Below are 22,699 nucleotides of genomic sequence, written 5' to 3' on the forward strand. Positions count from 1 at the left end.
TTCACATAAAGGTACACATAGCCTTCTCTACACCACACCTGGACTCTGTACTGCTCAGAGAACCCCATGTGTGCCCTCTGCAAGATCCCATTGTCATTCCCACCATGACAGCTACTGTAAACCTCTTCTACTTTCTTAAAAAATTGTTTGTCCCCTTACTCCCATTATTATCAAATAAACCCCCAAATGTACTGAGCTGTCAGGTATAAACTATATAATTCTTATGTAAAAGACACAAATTGATACTTTATTGCCTTCACCATTGACTTACCAGTGCATGGTTAAGTGTCCCTTCAAAGTTTGAGTTTATACAGATGTTTTGAAAGAAAAAAGAAGAAGAAGAAGAAGAATCTTTTCATGTAACAATGAAAGGAGAACCTGTGACTCAAAGCATTTCATCCAAAGATTTCTGGTTCTACTGGCCAAAGACTACAAATACTTAGGCCTGAATCCGCACAAGAATATTACAATTTAGCCCAAATCCATAAATTTCTTTTTGATTTATTTAATGAGATCCCCTGTGCCTCTCCTCCTATTAACCTAGAGAAAAAAAAAAAAAGTCTCACATTACATACACAGAAACAATTCAATCAAGGAAAATACATCCTCATTTTTGTCCCTCTCTCTGATAGGCTCTCTATACAAAGGGAATGTGTGTAGTAATTTGCAAAACCCCTTACAAAATCATTCTTACAAAAGTAAAATGTTCAAAAATCATGAAGATTGATTTTAATTGAGACAATACTAGAATGAACTATTTTATCACTGAAAAGAAAGAATAGAAATTGAGACAATAATAAGAAAGTAAATGAAACCCATCACTCACAGATGTTTTGTGCACTTGGGTATTATGGGTAAATGTCTCAGATTTTCTAGCCCATTCTTCTTCTATTGCCCCAGTGATCAGACACCAGCTTCCTTGGAGCTTGCCATTCACTCACCCTGTGGACCATGCACTAACCACACCTGAGCAAATGACTCCTGCATTCACCCCATGACTGTGGTAGAATTGCCCCCAGGAAGGGTATGTCCACACTTGGGACTCCTTTCCTGTACACTTCATGCTGTCCAAGCCAGATATGTCCTAATCCTGCTCCAAAGTAAGTGGCCTTGAAGGCTTTTCCACAGCCAAGCTGACTACACAGGCACAATGGAAGGAAGCTTCCTTCCCCTGTGGCCCTTTGAGCAACACCTCCTCAGGGCTCAGATTCATCCTCAGGGGTCCCCATCTCCTCCCCCAGGCAATGGACAATGTGCACTGCAGACCTGAGCAGATGACTGCTGTATCCTCCATATGGTCACAGTTGTGCTGTCCCCAGCCTAGAGAAGGGCACTTCCATAGGTGGGACTCCTTTCCTGTGCAGTTCACTTCATCCAGCCAGATCTGACCTGATCCTGCCCCAAAGGTAGACAATTCCATGGCATTGAGGACTTCTCCACAGCCCAGCTGTCTGCACACCACCTGGGCATCGTACAGGTCCCAGCTGTCATCACAGATGGTGCCCCAGGAGCCCTGGTGAAGGATCTCCACTCTGCCGGCACAGCGACTTCTCCCGTCAGCCAGGCGGAGCTGGTTGCTGTCTGAGGAGAGAGAGACCAATTGGGCATTTACACAGGGAAAGAGAGAAGGGTTTTCTGGTCCTGTGGGACAAACTCACCTGAGCATCTGGTCTACACTAGGATCACACCTGGGCCTGGTTTCCTACACTAGTGATCAGAAAGTAATAGGATTGAAAAATGGGGGAAAAAAAACAGGAAAATTAAGTAGAAAATAAAGTGGTGAGTCGTCTTAGATCTTAGAGTGTTACATAGGTCCTATCAGAGTTAATCTCCTGATTTGTAGAGTTCTGCATAGCACCTGTATAAGATATACAGGAAGTTTTAGAATCTCTACCTGGAGGAGGTAAATGAGTTCAGTCACTGTAATGGATTTCTTATAAACCATCTGGATGGATTTCTTATAAACCACACACGTTTTGTGCTGTTGACCTCAGAACTAAAAGAATAAGATTAAAGGGAATGGAGTAAGGAACTGGAATGAGTTCATCAGAAGTCTCAGGTAGCAGCCATCAATTTTATCCCATTCAAAATTGTTTGTCTTGGAATATAGTATTCAGAGCTGAAAAATGGACCATGAGACAGGGCATGGTTTATCCCAGAATACTTCACTTACAATTCTAGGCTTCAGACTCTAGATCTGGATATTTAGCTTAAAAAAATGTATTTTCTTTGAGTAGATTGGGTAACCTTACATGAGTGATGATATCAGGTGATATTGCCATTGGCCAGACATTCCACTGGGAATCATAATGTTGCTTCTTTCCCCAAATGGATCTTATCTTCATCAGGAGTTTCTCTTATTCAAAATATGGGTTATTTTTTCTCTGGGGGAAAATACCATGTATTTCTAACTTGACCACAGAGCAGAAACAAGTTATATTCCTGCTCTGAAAGTACTTGAACAGACAATTTTGGCAGATCTATGGTATAATAATTCTCTAATTTTTACACATGAAAAGGGATGTAAAGAGAAGTTAAATAATGTCTAATTTAAGTAAGTGATGGGTAGAGACTAAAACCTAGAACTTTTGTTTCCATTAAGAATGGAGGTGTTCATAGCAGACCAATGGTCCTACTGGGTACAACTAAAAAAGCTGGAAAAATGTAAAAAAAAATAAATAAATAAAAGAAGTAAAGGTATTAGGTGTTTGTGGATACCACATGAATTAAATATGCTAAAATTCCAAACAGTGAAGATTATTTCAGTGTTAGCCAAAGATCTACATCTTTTTATTTCCTGTGGAAAATTTTCAATTCAGTGCATGGGTTAATGGCACAGAATCTGGGCTTAGGCAAGGCAGAGAATGCCTTTTGGGTCAAAGAAGTCAGCATGATTTTGAGGGTTAGCTGGTGCTGGAGTGACAAAATTGGAGGCTTGCAGTCCACTCTCACACAATAGTTTTCTCCTCAAATATGTGCCCGGTATAAAAGCTGTGAAGGGCAGGAGGCCATATAATTACATCAAAAAATTTGGGAAGCAGAGTGGCTATTCCCTCATTCTCTTGGATGCTAAGCTACCAAAATGTCCAGGCCCTCACCTGAAATCCCTGTAGAAATAGGGAAAAATCAGAGGTAGACTGAATGTTATCAAAACTATAACCCAGACTTGTTTCAGCTCAGTTCTAGGTTGTATTTAGATTTTTGGGTGATCAGCACCCCTCCCCCGCCTGTCTAGCAGAATAGAAGATGAATCTTTTCAGGTGTTAGACAATGAATCTGGAGTATTTTATTTCTTCATTTACAATTTATAGCATTCAATAAAGACTTACATGACATGTAAAGAGATGGGATTGTATGACAGATTAACAAAGTGGAAAAAAAAGAGGAGACAGAAACACACATGATAAAGATGTTGAAGTTAGCAGGTAAGGATTTTAACGATGATCTATGTATTTATGAAAAAAGAGGGAAGGAGGAGAAAAACAGGTAACAAGATGAAAGAATAAAACAAAGACTTGTAAATATATAAAAAAATCAATGTAACATTGCCAACTTGAAATAAAATATCTAGAGTTAAGAATTAAATGAATAAATTAAAATAATTTTAGGTAGAACTTGACAGAATTAGTGACTTAGAGGAGAGAAGAAAAGGAGGATGAGGATGAGGAATGGAGAAACACACACACACAGACAGAGACAAAGAAAGTCACAGAAGTAATATTTGAAGAGACAATGTTGAGAATTTAAAAAATGGATGAAAAGTATAACACACATACTCAAGAAGCTCAAAAAACCCTAAGAAAGATAGGAAAATCCCCACATCTAGTACAGCTGCTGAAAATCAAAGAAAGAGAGAAAAATCTGGAATAATAACAAGTATGTCTAATATAAAGAAGGCAAAAAAAAAAAAAAGAAGAGAAAAAGGAGTATAAAGCAGGTGGGCCAATTAAAAGCAAATGGTGGACACTAACCCAACAATATCAGTAACTGCATTTGACATATTTGGATTAGATACTTCAAGCAAAAGCCAATCTAGATAAAACAACAAAATTCAGGTAAATGCTATATGCAAGATACCTTATATATAAGGACAAAAAAAAAGGTTGAAAGTTAAATATTGGCAAAATGTATTTATATACTATGTAAACACTAACTGTAAGTCAAGTGGAGAAGCTATATCAATATCAAAAAAAGCAGACTTCAAAATAAGATACACTAATTGAGTTAGAGAGAATTTTTATGGTTATAATTGGATAAGCCCTTAATACAGATAAAAATATTAAAATCAGCCATTATCAGCATATGGCCAAAACCCAAGGAACTGAAAGTTTCCAGAAATATAATAAGAAAGTGAGAAACAGAACTTCTTGCTCCTGTTGGGAGGAGTAGAATTTCCCAAAGAAGAGAGACAAAGACTTCTGACTGGAGAGACTTGAAATAAAAAGAAAACGTGGGTTAAGGGAACCAATAGAGGTGAAAAGCATTGCTAAAGCAGCTGGAGACCAAGGCCCACACCTACGAGAGCTGGCTCTTCTGCCATGTGGCTAGATTATTCTCATTTTAGGAGCTAGCATACTGATATCTTGAGTCAGGGGTTCAATGGAGGCCAGATTTCATGTAGAATCTGTGGTAACTCCAAGAGAGAAAATTCACCATAGGACGTTGATAAGCACAGGATTCTTCTTAATTAGCAGAGCCTTTAAGATGTCACAGAACAAGCTTGAGTACTTCTGTGGGGCAGGGCAAAATTGGCCAAGAGAGGCACATCCTGAAGTCTCTAAGTCTACATTCCTCTTCTGCCTTCAATGCTAAAGTTAATTCACCCATGAGCACCTACATTTGGCATTGCCTTTTTTTTTTTTTACATGTCATTGAGTTTTTATTTTACTTGATTATAAGCAGTATTGGATACAACAAATCACATACCTATAAATAAACACAATCCATTATATTTAAAATGGAAATCAGTGTGACTAGGAAGCTTAGTAAAATGTACAGTAAAAAATGGTAACATTTGTTGCTTTCAAATTTGACAACGTATATACAGGGGATTTCTGTTTAAGTAGAAAGCCATACAATGTTAACTACTATCTTAAAATTCATCCTATTAGTCTGTGGTTAGAAAGTCTATTACCTTTAATTTTCCAGAGTCAAAAGATTAAAATTTGACAAAAGTCAAGCAGTGATTTTCTCTTTTCATAGCCGCTTCATCTTCCATGACATCCCTCAACATGGCACAGTACATAGACTATGGTAAACACTTTATAGGTATTTAATGAATTATTTAAAAATTTTTTTGATTTATTTATTGTTTTTCTATTACAGTTGTCCTACTTTTTACCATTAAAGGAGCCCACCTCTTCTCCCACAGTCAACTCCCTCCTCGATGTACATGTCCATGGGTGTTGCTTTATTGTGCTCCACAATGGTGAATGAGCACCATCAATCCAAGAGTTAGGAAGGGAAAGACATCACAGACAGAATGACAAAATTCTGCCAAGAACCCAATGTTGGGGAAAATCTACAGTTAAGTAGAAAAACATTTGAGCTGTGGGTTTGGGGGGAAGATAAAGAAACTCAAAGTCAGGCTTAGATCACAAGTGCAGGGTTACCTGGGGGTGTAGTTATGGTACATGTTGGGAAGACTTTCTTCATAGGCAGGAAGGTTTCCATCTCTGCCCTCAACATATACACATGCACAAGTATTATCATCACCACTACCACTTCCACCACCAATTCCAACAATCTGACATAGAGAATGGGACTTCTAGGGATTCCTATCTAAAATGTTGATTTCCCTGGCCGGACATATTCTTGCTTGCACATTTAGCCCCCAGCCTACACGTACTCTTCAAACTTCTGCTCACTCATCTCTCTCTTTCTCTCTCCAACAAATACATGTATACATATGTACACATACACACACACACACACACACACACTATTGGCTAAAAGAGCAGAGATAACAAAATATTCGTTGAGAGAGATATAATATAGACTACAGGAAGGACAGATCAGAGGCCCAGTCTGGGTAGACCCTCAGCCATAGTTCATTACAGAAAGTGATTTGGACTTTTAGGTGTTGTAAATGGCTGAACAGAGATTTGGGTCAATATGATAACATGGTTTGCATCTCTGCAACATCTCACTTTGAAACTGGAAAAACAGAGTCCCTACAAGAGAAAAATCAACATTGACTGCCACTAAAGATTACATGTGGTGAAAACCAAGTGGTCAATAGAGACCCGTCTTTGCAATCCAAGGGATGATTCCCCCAGACTTAAGGCTAATCCAGTCTCCCTGCTGATTTTAAGAAGTAAGGCTATGCTTACCTTGAGTGCTCGCTATGACACTGAAGAGAAAAACAGCAAGTCCTTGGAGGAAGCAGTGCCCCTTCATGGTCCTTTCGACCTTCATGTCTGCAGGTAACAGTCTCAACGTCCTCAAACCATACAAAGAATCCTCCTGATCCTTAATGGGGGATCCTACAGCAGGAAGGGGGTTATGTAGTCCCATCCCCTGACATCACCATCTTCCAGCAGCCAATAGAAATTCTGCTTAACATCTTCCCTCCTATCAGAGACTATATAAAAGGAAACTTCCTGAAATTCAAACACCAATTAGATGCTGAATCTTAAATATCTCCTTATATGAGATATATGGTTTTCTAATGTCAGGTGTTACTCTGATCCCCCTCCCCCATCCCACAAAGCTTCTACAATAAATCAATACTTAAATAAATATGTGTGGCTTCCTTTTCTCCAGCCGACAGGTCTGGCTCAATGGCTGGTTCAGCGCAGCCAGGGAGATCAGTCAGATGCACTGTTTCTGGGACATTTCTACCACCCCATGGGCCAAATAAGAATGATTTTTGTTTAATTAGGTCTAGATCTTTGATGTCACATGTTGTGGATGTAAAGAAAGGAAAAGCATCTATCAGTAAGAACAAATAATCAAGTGGGTGGAAGATTAGAATTAGAAAGATTAAAAATTTTCAGGTTTGGGGTTTCTTTGAAGATAGTTGGAGGTGGACAAAGAGGGTGGGAAAGGGGAAGGAAAGAGACTTTTCTTAGAGTGAAGGGCACATGATGTAGTGTGCAGATGATGGTTTGTTGAATTATCAGGTAAATGAAAAAAGAAAACAGTGAAACAGACATGGAGTGGACTTTTCTCTCATTTTATTTCTGGTTTGTAAGTAAAAGCCTCATAAAGATACAGAGCTTTTGATGGCAATATGTATAAAGTCTGTGTTTCCTTTCCTTCTCTCACACCACAGAGAATTTATTGCCCCCGAGACTACTGTAATCAGAACAGACGCTTCCCCTAGGGATAGTTATAGTTTCCTGGGACATGGTGGTACTACAGATTACAAATCAGTTACAAGATGAATCCCCATTTTACAATGTGACCATTTGCACCTGACAATCCAGTCTTCAATGGTTAGAAACTGCATGCTCTTCTACTCCTGGGTCCTCTTTTCAACATTTCTGTTCCTATGCCTCCCCTTCTGTTCATTTTCATATAAACCAGTTAGTCCACTTTTGCATTCTTTTCAGGCCTCTTTGAATAAACAAATAAGGTGGCACTCATAACAATGCTTGAAAATGGAATCAATTGACACAAATTTCTTATCTCACCCTTGATATCAACAAATAAGTACTAATGTTATCATTTAAAAATAATATTTTTATTATGGTATAATTGACATTAACATTGTGTAAATTACAGTGTACAATGTGTTGATTTGATACATTTATGTAGTGCGAAAATGATTACCACCATAGTGTTAGCTTACACCTCTATCATGTCACATAATTATTGTTTCCTTTTTTGGTGGTGAAAAGAATTAAGATCTAGTCTCTTAGCAACTTTGAGGTTTATAATATCTTATTGTTGTCTATAGTCACTATGCTGTGCATTCGATCTCCAGGATTCATTTACCTACTGTTTCCAAGTTTGTACCTTTAAACATCTTCCCAATTCACCCACCTAGTCTCTGGTAACTACCATTCCACTTTCTGTTTTAAACTTTTTTATTACACATATAAGCGATACCATACAGTATTTGTCTTTCTCTGTCTGACTTCTCACTTAACATAAGTCCCACTTAGCATAATGTCATTCCACTTGTTGATTTTTGCTTGTACTTTTTGTGTCATCTTCAGAAAATTACTTATTGCCAAGGCCAATGTCAATGAGGTTTCCCTTCCCTTTCTCCCAGGGGTTTTATGGTGTCAGGTCTTATGTTAAAGTTTTAAATTCATTTTGAGTTCATGGATCAAAATTCTTTATTTTTTTTTTGCATGTGGTTATCCAATATTCCCAACATTTGTAGAAGAGACTCTCCTTTCCTCTTAAATGTTCTTGGTTCCCTTGTCAAATATTAGTTGACTGCATATGTGAGGGTTTATTTCTGGGCTCTCTATTCTGTTCTCTTGGTCTATGTGTCCATATTTATGCTAGTACCATACTGTTTTAATTACTATATCATAGTTTTGTCAAATGCTTTTTCTTCATGTATTGAGATGATCATATGATTTTAAACTTTTGTTCTATTAATGTGATGTATTATATTTATTTATTCATATATATTTAAAATTTTTTTTATTTAGTTATTGTTTTTCTATTACAGTTGTCCTACTTTACCGCCCACTTCTCCTCCAACCCTGCTCACCCATTCTCCCACAGTCAATCTGTAACAGAACTCCTGGGCTGCTCCAATTGAAACAGAACCCACGGGCTGTTTAGTTAGGGGCCCGATTGCCCGCCGCCAGAATTATAACTCTGAATACCAGAGTTTAGTGAAAAGAAAAGAATTGTTTATTTAACAATTATATATATTTAGATTATTTGCAGATTTCTGCTGTTGAGTCTCATGTTCTTTAAAACACCCAGAGACACATAGTTCTGCCTCCCACTACCCAACCAGGCCAGTCCTAGAAAAGCTAGAAATACCGCTTCCCTACTTCCTAGACACAGTTCAGCTTTACCAGTAGCTGCCAATCATTCAATTCTGATTGGGGAGATCTTTCTGTGTTGTGGTGCCCTCCAGCTCCCAATGCCACACCACGTGGATTCTCAGCCTCCTTGTAAACTGCCTTCTTCCTGCAAAACCACGTGGATCTCCTCTCCTTCTCAAAACTGCATGGCGAGAGCCCCATTCTTAAAGCAGCCTGGGGACCCCCGCTAAAATGTCTGCAGCTGCTTTTATATCCCTGACGGCGTCCTCTGATGCAGTGGGTGTGACAACCAGTTCTGACCATTCACAGAGCCCTACTCGGGTTCTGTCCACTCTTTTATTTTTTATTTTTGGTTTTTCAATTACAGTTGTCCCCTTTTCTCCCAATTTCTCTCCCCCACCCAACTCACCCCCTCTCCCGCAATCATATCCCTCCCCATTGTCCACGTCCATGAGTGTCCACTCTTTCAGTACCATCCCACAGTCCAAGACCCCTCTCATCCTCCTGGGCCTTGGGAACTTCAAAACAGATCTTTGTGCAACAAAGTTTCCAGCCACTAGCCCCAGGCATGCAAAGGCATCCTGAAAGCTGCTTCCTTTTCTCCATCTCCCAGCCGCAAACTCTGGGGTTTGTTTTTAGACATCCCTGTTTCTGTAACAAATCCCCACCTCATTGTACATGTCCATGGGTTATTTATACTCGTTCCTTTACTAAACCCTTCTCCTACTTATCCCCCTCATCTCCCTCCACCCCCTCTTCCCTGGTGACTATTAGTCTGTTCCCTGTTTACAAGCCTCTGGTTCAATTTTGCACGTTTGTTTCTGTTGTTCACTACTTTCCTGTATTAGATGATATCATATGGTATTTGTCTTTAATTGCCTGGCTTATTTTGCTAAGCATAATTCTCTCTAGTTCCATCCATATTATCACAAATGTCAGGAGTTCCTTTTTTTCTTTCTGCTGCATAGCATTTCATTGTTTAAATGTACCAGTTTTTGATCCACTCATCTACAGATTGGCACTTAGGCTGTTTCCAGCACTCAGCTATTGTAAATAGCATTGCTATGAACATAGGAGTGCATAAGTTCTTCTGAATTGGTGTTTCAGGATTCTTCAGGTATATTCTTAGCAATGCAATCACTAGTTCAAAAGGAAGTTCCATTTTTAGTTTTTTGAGGAAATTGCAAACTGTTTTCCATAGTGGCTGCACCAGTCTGCATTCCCACCAACAGTGCAGTAGGGTTCTTTTTTCTCCACATGCTTGCCAGCACTTGTTGTTTGTTGATTTGTTGATGATGGCCATTCTGACTGGTGTGAAGTGATATCTCATTGTGGTTTTTATTTACAACTCTCTGCTGGCTAGTGCTGTTGAGCATTCTTTCAAATGCCTATGGACTCTCTGTATGTCTTCTTGGGAGAAGTGTTTGTTCAGGTCCTTTGCCCATTTTTTAATTGGGTTGTCTGTCTTTTTGGTGTTGAGATGTATAAGTTCTTTATATATTTTGGAGATCAATCCCTTGCAAATCAATCATTGGCAAATATGTTTTCCCATATGGTTGGTTTTCTTTTCATCTTGCTGATGTTTTCTTTTGCTGAGCAGAAACTCTTTAGTTAGATGTAGTCCCATATGTTTATTCTTTCTTTTATTTCCCTTGCCTTAGGAAATATATTGATGAAAATATTGCTGTGTGTGATATCTAAAATTTTTCTGCCTATGTTTTCCTCTAGGACTTTTATGGTGTTATGGCTTACATTTAAGTCCTTGATTCATCTTGAGTTTATTCTGGTGTGTGGTGTAAGTTCGTGGTCTAGTTTTGCTGTTTTGCATGTCTCTGTCCAGTTCTCCCAGCACCATTTGGTGAAGTTTGTTGAAGAGGTTATTTTCACTCCATTTTATGCTTCTCCCCCCTTTGTCAAATATTAATTGACCATCGAGACCTGGGTTTATTTCTGAGCCCTCTATTCTGTTCCATTGATCTATATGTCTGTTCTTATGCCTGTACCAGACTGTTTTGATTACAGTGGCCTTGTAGTATAGTTTGATGTCAGGTACTGTGATTCTTCCTACTGTGCTCTTCTGTGTCAAGACTGCTGTGGCTATTTAGAGTCTTTTTTGGTTCCATATGAATTTTTGGAGTATTTGTCTAGGTCTGTGAAATATGTCATCGGGATTTTAATAGGGATTGCATTGAATCTATAAATTGCTTTGGGTTGTATGGACATTTTAATAATGTTGATTCTTCCCATCCATGAACAGGGTATATGCTTCCATATATTTGTGTCTTCCTTAATTTTTTCTTCATTATTCTGTAGTTTTCTGAGTACTGGTCTTTACTTCCATGGTTAAGTTTATTCCTAAGTACTTTATTTTTCTTGTTGCTATAGTAAATGGGATATTTTTCCTAGTTTCTATCTCTAATATTTCATTGTTTGTGTAGAGAAATGGCTTCAATTTCTGAATATTGACTTTGTACCCTGCTATTTTGCCAAATTCACTTATTAGGTCAAGTCTTTTTTTGTGGTCTGTAGGATTTTCTTTTCTTTTTTTCTTTTCCTTTTCTTTTTTTAAAAAATATGCTTGTGGTACATCTATGCAATGGAGTACTATGTAGCAGAAAGAAAGGAGGAACTTCTACCATTTGCAACAACATGGATGGAACTGGAGAGAATTATGCTTAGCGAAATAAGCCAGGCAATGAAAGAAAAATACCTTATGCTGTCACCTATTACAGGAAACTAATGAACAACACAAACAAATGAGCAAAATTGAACCAGAGGGCATAAGCCTATGATCTCATTACCTGAGTGACTGTCTGTACGTATAGTCCTCACTTAATCCTGTCTGCAGTGCTGTCTCCTGAGACTCAATGGTTTGGCTGAACTAAGTGGCTGGAATACAGCAAGGATGCCAGCCTGTCAAACCAAGCATGCCATTGTCCAGAGACAGCCAACTGACCTGGAGTCTGCATGATCCTTCCCAATGAGGGAAGGCCACCCTCCCCTCCACACCCCCATTCTTATTAGGGATTTCTGGGCCCAAGGGTAGGTAGGACGACGACCATGTCCAGCTTGAAGCATCTAGAGGAGCTCTAGACCTTTGCCCATTGTCCTTTATTAGATTATAAAGGGTCTTAAGTCTGAGAGGGGAGATTTGTTATGTTTTATTGTTAAAATAATTAATCATTTATTTATTTAAAAAAAAATATAAAAAATGCTTTATTGATTATGCTGTTACAGTTGTCCCAATTTCTTTTCCCTTTGTTCCCCTCCACCCAGTGATCCTCTTCCCTTCAATTGTCCCCTCCCCCTTAGTCCATGCCCATTGGTTGTGCATGTAGTTCTTCTCAATATTTTCCTGTATATTCCACTCCCTCCTACTATGCTTCTTAATTCCTGTACCATCTCCCTCCCTTTCCCACCTTACCCCTCCCCTCTGACCTCCCCCCAAAATATTCCCCATACCTATAATTCTTTTCTGACTATTGTTGCCTACTTAGTTTGCCTTTGTTTCAGTTCCCTAGCTTCTGTTATTGGTTGTTGTGATACAATCTTCATTTTAATGTTCATAGTTTGATCCTCTTCCTCCTAAACAAGTCCATTTATCATTTTGTATAGCAGTGGTTTAAATCTGATGAACTTCTTCAGTTTTACTTTGTCCTGGAAGCAGTTTCTCTGCCCTTCTATTCTCATTGACAGCTTCGCTGGATAGAGTAAGTGTGGTTGTAGGTTTTTGCTTTCATTACTTTGAATATTTCTAAGCAGTCCCTTCTTGCCTTCAGAGTTTCTTTAGAGAAATCAGCTGATAGTCTTATTGGGATCCCTTTGTACATAATTCTCACCTTCTCTCTTGCTGCATTTAAGATTCTCTCTTTATCCTTAATTTTTGACATTTTGATTATAATGTGTCTTAGTGTGGTTCTCACTGGGTCCAGTTTTTTGGAACTCTCTGTGCTTCCTGGACCTGTAAGTCTATTTCCTTCCCCAAGCTAGGGAAGTTCTGCTTCATTATTTTTTCACATAATTTTTCAATTTCTAGTACTTCTTCTTCACCTTCTGGCAACCCTACGATTCAGATGTTGGCTTACTTATAGCTGTCTCATAGGTTTCTGAGCCTCTCCTCATTTTCCTCACTTTTTGTTTTCTCTTTTTGCAGTGGTTGACTGTTCCTTCCCTATGTTCCGATTTGTTGATCTGATTCCTGGTTTTCTTTCCCACACCACTAATTTTGTATATGTTTTCATTCATTTCAGCAGGGCTAGCCTTCATTTCTTCCCTGTCTTGTTTAAAATCTGCTATTAGGTCTGTAGGCATTCTTATAACCAAAGCTCTGAACTCTGTCCAGAAAGACTTCCTATCTGCTGAGCCATTAGATTAGATATTTGCTGTTGTGATCTGTGCCATCCTGACAGTTTTGTTTTTACCTTTCCTTCCTGAGCTGGGCTGTCTCACCTCCTACGCTATAGGGGGTAGTGTCCCATGCACTTGTCATGACCAGGCAACCCTTATCACCACACTGTGGTGCTTCTGTGGGGGCAGGGGTCCAAGATGGATTCCTGCCGTTCATTCTCCGCTGAGAGACTGGGATCCTCCTCCTCTGTCCCATGTCCTTCCACCCTCACAGTCCAAGGCAATGGGGGTCTGCCTTCTCTGGCACTGGAATCACAAGCTGACAGGTTTGGTTTGCAGCCGGGGGTGCTCCCCAGGTACTTCTCACCTCCCCTTAAATACAGGTGTCTGTGCTTATCGCTGTTCGACCAGTGTCGCCGCTGCTGCCCCTGCCAGCACAGCTTGACCTCTCCAACCTGGCGTCGCCCCTCCTGCCCATCCTGATGAGCACCACTTCTTTATAACTTCATATGTTGGACTTCCATGTAGCTTTATTTTCTGGAACTTCTGGTTATTTCTAGTTTTGTGGTAGTTGTATTCCTTCTTAGTTGTGGAGGGAGATGGAGCATGTCAGTCTTGGCCTCCATCTTGGCCGGCAGTTTGTATAATTTTTTAAAAGTATTGGTGGATCCGGTTTGCCAATATTTTGTTGAGGATTTTAGCATCTATATTCATCAGCAATACTGCTCTGTAGTTTTCTTTCTTTGTAGTGTGTTGACCTGGTTTTGGTATTAGGATAATACTGGCCTCAGAGAAAAAGTTCGGGAGTGTTCCCCCTTCTTGGATTTTTTGGAATAGTTTGAGAAGGATAGGAGTTAGTTCTTCCCTAAAAGTTTGGAGAATTCTCCTATGATGCGATGTGGTCCAGGGCTTTTGTGTGCTAGGAGTTTTTTGATTAATGCTTCAATTTCACTAGCTGTTATCAGTTTATTTAGACTTTATGCTTCTTCTTGATTCAGTTTTGGAAGATTATATGTTTCCGGAAATTTTTGTCCATTTCACCCAGGTTGTCAAAATTTTTGTCATATAGTTTTTTTGTAGTAATTTCTTACAATTCTTTGTATTTCTGTGTTATCGCTTGTGATTACTCCTCTTTCACTTATGATTTCGTTTATTTGGGTCTTTTCTCTTTTTTTCTTGATGAGTCTACTTAAAGGCTTGTCAATTTTGTGTATCTTTTCGAAGAACCAGCTTCTGGGTTTATCGAGCCTTTGGATTGTTCTTTTAGTCTCTATGTCATTTAATTCTCCTCTAATCTTGATGATTTTCTTTCTTCTACCTGATCTCGGCTTTGTTTGTTGTTGTTTGTCGAATTCTTGTAGATGCAGGGTTAGGTTTTATATTTGAGATTCTTTTATCCTTTTTAGGTAGGCCTGTATAGCTGTTAATTTTCCTCTCAGGGTTGTCTTCACTGTGTCCCATGGGTTTTGGGCTGTTGTGTGTTCATTTTCATTTGTTTCCAGAAACTTTGATTTCTTTCTTGATGTCATTTTAAACCTGTTCATTATTTAATAGTGTGTTATTTATTCTCTATGACTTTGAATATTTTTGAGTTTTTTCCTTGAGGTTGGTTTCCAGTTTCAAGCTATTATGATCTGAGAAGATGCTTGATATAATTTCAATTTTCATGAATTTGTTGTGACTTTTTTTGTGTCCTACACTGTGGTCTGTCTTTGAAAAAGTTTCATGTACATTTGAAAAGAATGTATATTTTGCTTCTTTGGGTTAAAATGTTTTGTATATATCAATTAAGTCCATTTGATCTAGACTGTTGCTCAGTGTCACAATATCCTTGATGTTTCTTTACTTGGAAGACCTGTCCATTCATGACAATGGGGTGTTAAAATCTTTTATTATGAGTGTGTTGCTGTCGATATTTTTCTTGAAGTGGTCCAAGATTTTTTAAATATATTTTGGTGCCCTTATGTTGGGTGCGTATATGTTTATGAGGGTGATATCTTCTTTTTCTTTTTTTTTAAGTATATTTTATTGATTATATTGTTACAATAGTTCCAATTTTTTCCCCTTTGCTCCCCTCCGCCCAGCACCCCCCTTCCCCGACAATCCTCTCCCCAAGTCCATGCCCATGGCTCACCCTTTCATATATTCTTCTTCTTTTTTTTAATAATTAATTAATTAGTTAAATATTTTAACAATAAAAAATAACAATCCCTCCCTCTCAGACTTAAGACCCTTTACAATCTTATAAAGGATAATGGACGAAGGTCTCGAGCTCCTCTAGCTGCTTCAAGCTGGACATGGTCATCGTCCTACCTACCCTTGGGTCAAGAAATCCCTAATAAGAGTGGGGGTGTGGAGGGGAGGGTGGCCTTCCCACAAGGGGAAGGATCGTGCAGACTCCAGGTTGGTTGGCTGTCTCTGGACAATGGCATGCTTGGTTTAACAGGCTGGCATCCTTGTTGTATTCTGGGGGAAACAGGGTTAAAGGACATCATTCAATCCGTAACCACTAGATGACAAAAGACAGGTATTAATTTTTCAATGTCCCACATTAGGGAAAAGAAGGGCTTCTTTGGAGGAAGGTGTGCCAGGTATATCTCACCTGTCCAAAACCCTTTTGCCCATTATACTTAGTTTGGACTAAGGGAAATATTTTAGGTTTCCCCCCTCTCAGGCCTCTGGGCTCTTTCTGTTCAAGCCATTAGGATAGAAAAGAGAAACCAGTTTTAAAGTGAAGCCCACAGACCACCCCGTTCTTCACCAACCCAGCCACTTAGTTCAGCCAAACCATTGAGTCTCAGGAGGCAGCAATGCAGACAGGATTAAGTGAGGCCAATACGTACAGACAATCATTCAGGTAATGAGATCGTAGGCTTATGCCCTATGAAAACAGAAAACACATGTTAATTTATGTAACATAACCCACATACAAGTCTCTAAATCTGTAGGACTGTCTTATCGGAAAGACATCCAGTTGCAAGGCATTTGACATTCTTCTTGCCTGTAAATTAAACATCTTTGATAATGCCACAGATATAGTTTAACTTTCAAATGAAAACAAACTTTAAATGAAAAGAAACTTTAAAGACGGTTAGCTGCACTACTTTATAGTCTACCACTGGGCATTGTGATCTTCCTTGAATCTTGATTTTCTCCCTAAGATTACCCTCCTTGTCATTAAAGGGACTGCATTAAGTTCATTTTTAATTATCCTGTTCATTTTCATAAACACAACAAGAGCAGCAAATGATCACTTATGATCTTTAGTTCTGCTTTGCTGGAACTTACGCAAGGAACATTTAGGGTGACCTTCAGTCTGCCCTTCAGGGCACAGAAGCTGAGCCACATACCTGGTATTCAGCCTTGCCTGTAAACACCTGTCTTTTCCAGGTCCTCCTGGTTTTCCATTGTGCCTTAAGGTCCCTTCTAGCCATCTTTCAGGAAAACAAGCTTCGTTCCTTCCCTGGAAAGATTGCTCATCCATCTAAGGTACCAGACCTTTTATCTCGTGGACTTTAATTACCTTTGAAAGTCAGTCCCAGTTGCTCAGGGCTTTTTGGTAACAACCAAAGCCCAAGCATGTCTCCTTTAGGCATGACATTCCAGTCAAAGTCTTAGTCAAAAAAATCGTTATTAACAACTGGTCTTATTAATTTTATGCAAAGAAACTTAGGTCATTACTTACTTCTTTAGAATGCCAAATTCTGGAGGGATCAGATAGGGAGAAAATATATACAGTGTGAAGGAAAATTCTTGTCCTTCTAATATTCACTGAACTTGCATTTCTATTCTTTATATTTTTATTTTTTTCCCCCACTAAAAATTTTTCTGTTTGTTTTTTTTTCCATTACAGTTGTCTCACTTTATCCCCCTCTTGCTTCTCTGCACCTTGTCCCCCCCTTCTCCCACATTCAGTCCCCACCCAGTTGTCCATGTCCATGGGTCATTTATACATGTTCTTTGACTAGACCCTTCCCCTTCTTACCACTTCTCTCCCTCCCATCTCCCCCTTTGTTACTGTTAGTTTATTCCTCGTTTACATACCTCTGGTTTGATTTTACTCATTTGTTTGTGTTGTTCATTAGTTTCCTTTAACAGGTGATAGCATAAGGTAATTTTCTTTTGTTGCCTGGCTTATTTCGCTAAGCATAATTCTCTCTAGTTCCAATCATGTTGTTGCAAATGGTAGAAGTTCCTTCTTTCTTTCAATACTTATTCATTGTCATTTTCCCCCTTTGTACTCGTGTTCCTCTCTGTCTCTCTCTGTTTCTTCATCTTCTTAAAGCAGACCCTTTAGTATCTCTTGCAATACTCATTTGGTGAAGATGTATTCTTTTAACCTTCTTTTGTCTTGGAAACTCCTTATTTCACCTTCCATTTTGAATGAGAGCCTTGATGGGTAGAGTATTCTTGGTTGTAGGCCTTTGTTTTTCATTACTTGGAATATATTTTGCCATTCCCTTCTGGCTTTTAGTGTTTCTGCTGAGAAATCTGATGATAGCCTTATTGGAGCTCCCTTGTATGTTATTAGTTGTTTGTCTATTGCTGCTTTTAGGATTCTCTCTTTGTCTTTGAATGTTGGCATTTTAATTATGATGTGTCTTGAAGTGGGCCTGTTGGGGTTCATCTTCACTGGGACCCTCTGTGCTTCCTGGACTTGCATGATTCTTTCTCTCTTCATGTGAGGGAAGTTTTCTGTCATTAGTTTTTCAAAAAGGTTTTCTATTCCTTGCTCTTCTTCTTCTCCTTCTGGAATTCCTATGATACGGATATTATTACATTTCATGCTGTCCTGCAGCTGTCTTAGAGCCTCTTCAGTCTTGTTCAGCCTTTTTTCATTTTGTTGCACTGTCTGTGAGTTTTTGTCTACATTGTCCTCCAGCTCGCTGATCCGATTTTCTGCTTCCTCTAGCCTGTTTTTAATTCCTTCTACTGTGTTCTTCAATTCAGAGATCGTATTCTTCATTTCCTCCTGGCTCTTATTGATAGCTTCCATGTCCTTTTTGATGCTGGTATAATTCTCAGTAAGCTCCTTATAGTTCTTCTGGAGTTCACTGTAGTTTTTCTGGAGTTCTTTGTAGTTTCTGCTGAGCTCATTGAGCTTCTCCATAATCCATGCTTTCAATTCCATATCTGATAGTTGGCTCCCCTCTATTTCATTTAGCACTCTTTCTGGGGACTCTATCTTTCCTTTCGATGGGGGGTTGTTTCTCTGTCTCCCCATTTTTGTGACTCCTATTGTTTGTTGGTGCTTCTTAGAATGATCTGCACTTCCTGGATCTGCCCCTGGTGGCGTCAGATCCTGTACCAGTCTGGGCCTAGGCAGCCTGTTGGAGACTTTCAGGGATCTACTGCCTTTGTCTGGCTTCTTTAGTTGTTAATCTATTCAATCTGTGATTAGCTGTCAGGCTTAAGGACCATGGGTGTGGCAGCTTAATTCCTGTAGGCAGGGCCTTTGCTTCCCCTCAGGCTGACGCCACTTGGAGGAGGGGAATGGTCTGCCTGCAGTGTGGGGATGAGTCTGCACTGGGACCTGTCCGGCCGCTTCCCCAGCTCTCCCCTCAAAGCCACCACACCAAACTCTCCCCAAGCATTTCCAGTCCTCTCTGTCTTCCCTCTTCTTGTGCCCAGGGTAAGTGGGGGCCAAAATATTTTTATATGTGATCCGCTTAAGAACTCTTTTTCTCCAGCTGTTTCTCTCCGGCTAGCAAGAAACCCTGTGGCTTTTTGCTTTTTTCAGCTGGATACTATTTTACTTTCCACTCTGTTGCTGTAGGCTGGGAAGCTCAGCTGGGGGTTTAGACCCTGCCCTTCTCAGGGGGAATCCCCGGCTGCTGAGCTGTTTCTCAGTCCCTTCAGCTGCCACCCGTGTGAGCCCAGCCAGCCCTTCCGCGTCTCCGCACTCCCTACCGGTCACGTTGTGATGTAGCGGCCTTTTTGTCTCTCCGTGGTTATAAGACTTCTCTCCAGCTGGTGTTCGGTTGGTTATTCCAGATGATTTCTCCAAAATTACGTTGTAAATCCAGACTAGTTCTGGGAGAAAGTTAGTGTAGCTTCCATTTACTCCTCCGCCATCTTGTTTCTCCGAGGGTTATATCTTCTTGATGGATTCTTCTCTTGAGTATTATGAAATGTTCTTCATTGTCTCTTTTTATGGCCTTTGTTGTGAAATCTATTTTGCCTCATATAAGTACTGCTGCCCCTGCTTTATTTTTCATGTCTATTTGCTTGCAATATCGTTTTCCATTCCTTCGCTGTCAGTCTGTGTAGGTCATTTGTTTTGAGGTGTATCTCTTGTAGACAGCATATATATGGGTCATGCTTTCGTATCCACTCAGCTACCTTATGCTTTTTTTACTTAATTCATTTACCTTTAAGGTTATTATTGATAGTTACTTATTCATTGTGATTTTTTCCCCTTTGTAACTGTGTTCTTCTCTATCTCTCTCTGTCTCTTCAATTTCTTAAAATAGACCCTGTGATGAGGGTGCTTTTTACCACCCTAATGGCAATGGGAAGGGGTTCTTGGTCTGCATGCTGTCCGCTTAGTATCTGCTTGTCTTTGATTTAGTAGGTTTGATCTAGTCTGGTCTCTGGGCATAGTGCACGGGACTTGTGGAGAAACGGATGAGGCCCATACAGTGGCAAGCTTTTTGCTAGGTGTTGTTGGTCAAAGTCTGAAAAGGGCTGAACAAGGATGATGGGTTGGACCTGAGCTATTTCCTGACCTTGCTCTTTCAAGCCATTGTGATGAAGTGGGCTTTGATAGAAGGACCTTTATTAACCTTGTGCCATTCACAAGGAACACAAATAGGTAAGGTGAATCTTCAATGCTTTTGTGAAATAGCACAATTAATACTTTCTTTAAAATGTTTTATACATCTTTTTAATTCCTAAGGAATATTTTGTATTTAGTCACTGTTTCTGGTAGGTCTTGAGGAATGTTTCCCCAAGCATGAGTGTTTAATTATTAACTTTCTCAGATAAGAGATTGCAAAACCTCTTAAACCTCCACTTTCTTATGGGTAAATTGAGAATGATAATATTATGTTACAGTATTGTTGTAATATATTGTATTGTTTTTACAATTTATAAGGCTAATTTACCAATTATTAAAGGAACAAAATTCTTTCTGATTTTTATTTCTGTATTTCTTATTCAGTATAGAAGCTGCTGAACTAAAATTTTTTATAACAAAATTTTCTTCCTGTTATAGTTACATGTGGTTTTAATTGAAAGTGTGCCAAGTGATAAATATATAAACTTCCTGCTCTCTTAGAGATAATCTGATAAAGCACGAGGCTTCATCGTCTTCACCTGTCAGTATGTTGTGGTTTGTTTTCTGTTTCTTTGAATATACAAAACCTGTAGCATTTATGTTTTTAGAACCAGCTGTCTCAGCACTGCCCTGGGAACGGTGCTGCATTTGTTTTTGGAAATTGGAATTTACTGTAATCACTGGAGAAATGTTGTGTTGCTTTGAACATAGCTCATACCATGTAATGGCATTGTATTAAATACATTAATGTAATAGCCTTCAATGCAATTATCATTATATCAATTTATATAACTTCTATTGCAATATTAAGTCCTCACAATATTAAGATGAACAGTGTTATCAAAAATAGTTATTTTTAATTGAAATGGCTGTGTGTAAAACACTTAGCAGAGTGCCATTCATTCATTTATTCATTCATTCAATAGACATATTTAGAATTTTAAAATAGCCAGACATTGAGGTGAATTAGACATAGAACTTCTACTAAGAACATTAGAGCTTATAAAGTAATATTGTCAAGTAAACAAATGAGATCATGAAAGGGTTACAGATGCTAAGGTAGAATTTCACAATCAGCAGAATGGGAACACAAAAGAGAGAGGGGTCAGTTGTAGAAGGCTCACAACTCTGAGTGGCACAGTTATCATTATGTCATCAGGGTACCACTGTAGTTTCATAAAAGTTTTTTGACAGGCTTCAGTCAAGGCTAGAGGTAACAGAATTGAATTTCACATTCTAGAGTCCTGTGATTTCTGAGATAGGATGAAGAGCGGTGCCCTTTTACTGCTTTTCTACTATTAATATCCAGCATTTATGCTATCACTTAGTACTCCACACCAAGACTATACTGTGTAGGCTTGATTGTTTCCCTCATTTAATAGATGAAGCAATGAAAGCACAGAGAGTTTAAAGTCACACATACAGCATGGGCAGAGCTGTGAGTCAAGACCAGGCAGTCTGACTGCTGAGTCTGTTCTCTTGACCACTACATTGCAGTCTCTCACGTCCATTGTGTGACCCAGCTGGGTGGTGTACTCTCTGTTACCTTGTTCCCTTTCATCTTTTATAAGATTGTACACTGATATTTCCTTATGTGTCAAAGAAGATCTTGCCTTTATCAGAGATGAGTTGGTCCACATTGACCCTGCATCCCAAGCTCTGGAATATAAGATGCTGCTTAAAGACAGCATGCCAGCCCTGAGTTGAGACCCTGCAACCACCTTTGAGCCCATCAGTCTGTATAGCAGAATGTGGAGCCCATAACTGTGCCTTATCTATGAGATCTCAATCCTGAGCTAAATGAGACCGTATGTGACTGGTTACACTAAATGCATGCCTATGGCATTTTTGGGGAAGAGGTGGCTGGACTCCAGCAAATATATCTCATGTCTAGGATCTGGGTAAATGGTTTCTAGTGATTGTGTGGAGTCCAAAACTGGGTAAGAAATAATAAATCTGGGCCCCAGAGAGAGGCTAGTGTCATCTCTGAATGACAGCAGAACTTGATTCTAGCTCCAGTACCTGAGTTTAAATTCTGGTTCTGATATTTGTAATCAGTTATAATTAATAATAGATTTTTGCAGATATGGAAGAAGACATGTATTGCTATGGGGATTAGGCATGCGTAACTGAATCTTATAAAATTAATGAGAAGTATTACATGCATGTGTTCCATTGTTACCCCCCCCTTCCTTTTAATTTACCTAAGTCCCAAGAAGAAAGAATGGGCACGGCAGGAATTGAGAACTTGTACCTGCTGACATGGGTCCTTTTAGTGAGGAATGTGACAAGGCTGCGGACTGACTCACAGTTGCCCTCACTGTTTGTCCCATTGAGAACTTCAGGTATGGGATGCAGCAGGGCATGAAGCTGTCTCTGAGCTCTGATGGGGACTTTGGGGATGGGGGTGTCACAGAATGTTTCCTTCCCACATCTGTGTGCTTAACGGTTGAGGGCCAAGATGAGGGGACCACAGGGTTGGTTTGTGTACATTGCGGGGGTGCCTTATGAAAACATTGAGCTTGAGAAGGCACCAAGAGTGGGTGGTAACATGAGTTAATAACCTCAAATTTTGAGGCAGACCCCTATTTTGCATACCCTTACTTCCCTTGCC

At 39.4% G+C, this 22,699-nt stretch overlaps 1 protein-coding gene across 1 annotated transcript in view; it reads right to left on the reverse strand.

The window, feature by feature from the left end:
• The window catches only part of LOC150011305 (scavenger receptor cysteine-rich domain-containing protein DMBT1-like), a 199,303-nt gene that overhangs the window by 28,847 nt on the left and 147,757 nt on the right, over nt 1-22,699 (reverse strand). Inside the window, 2 exon segments of the mRNA XM_090275094.1 lie at nt 1,267-1,581; nt 6,333-6,485. Coding sequence (XP_090131220.1) covers nt 1,267-1,581; nt 6,333-6,485 — 468 coding nt within the window.

Source organism: Furipterus horrens, unplaced genomic scaffold (assembly GCF_987537825.1).
Source record: "Furipterus horrens unplaced genomic scaffold, mFurHor1.1.pri manual_scaffold_4, whole genome shotgun sequence".
NCBI classification, from domain to species: Eukaryota; Metazoa; Chordata; class Mammalia; order Chiroptera; family Furipteridae; genus Furipterus; species Furipterus horrens.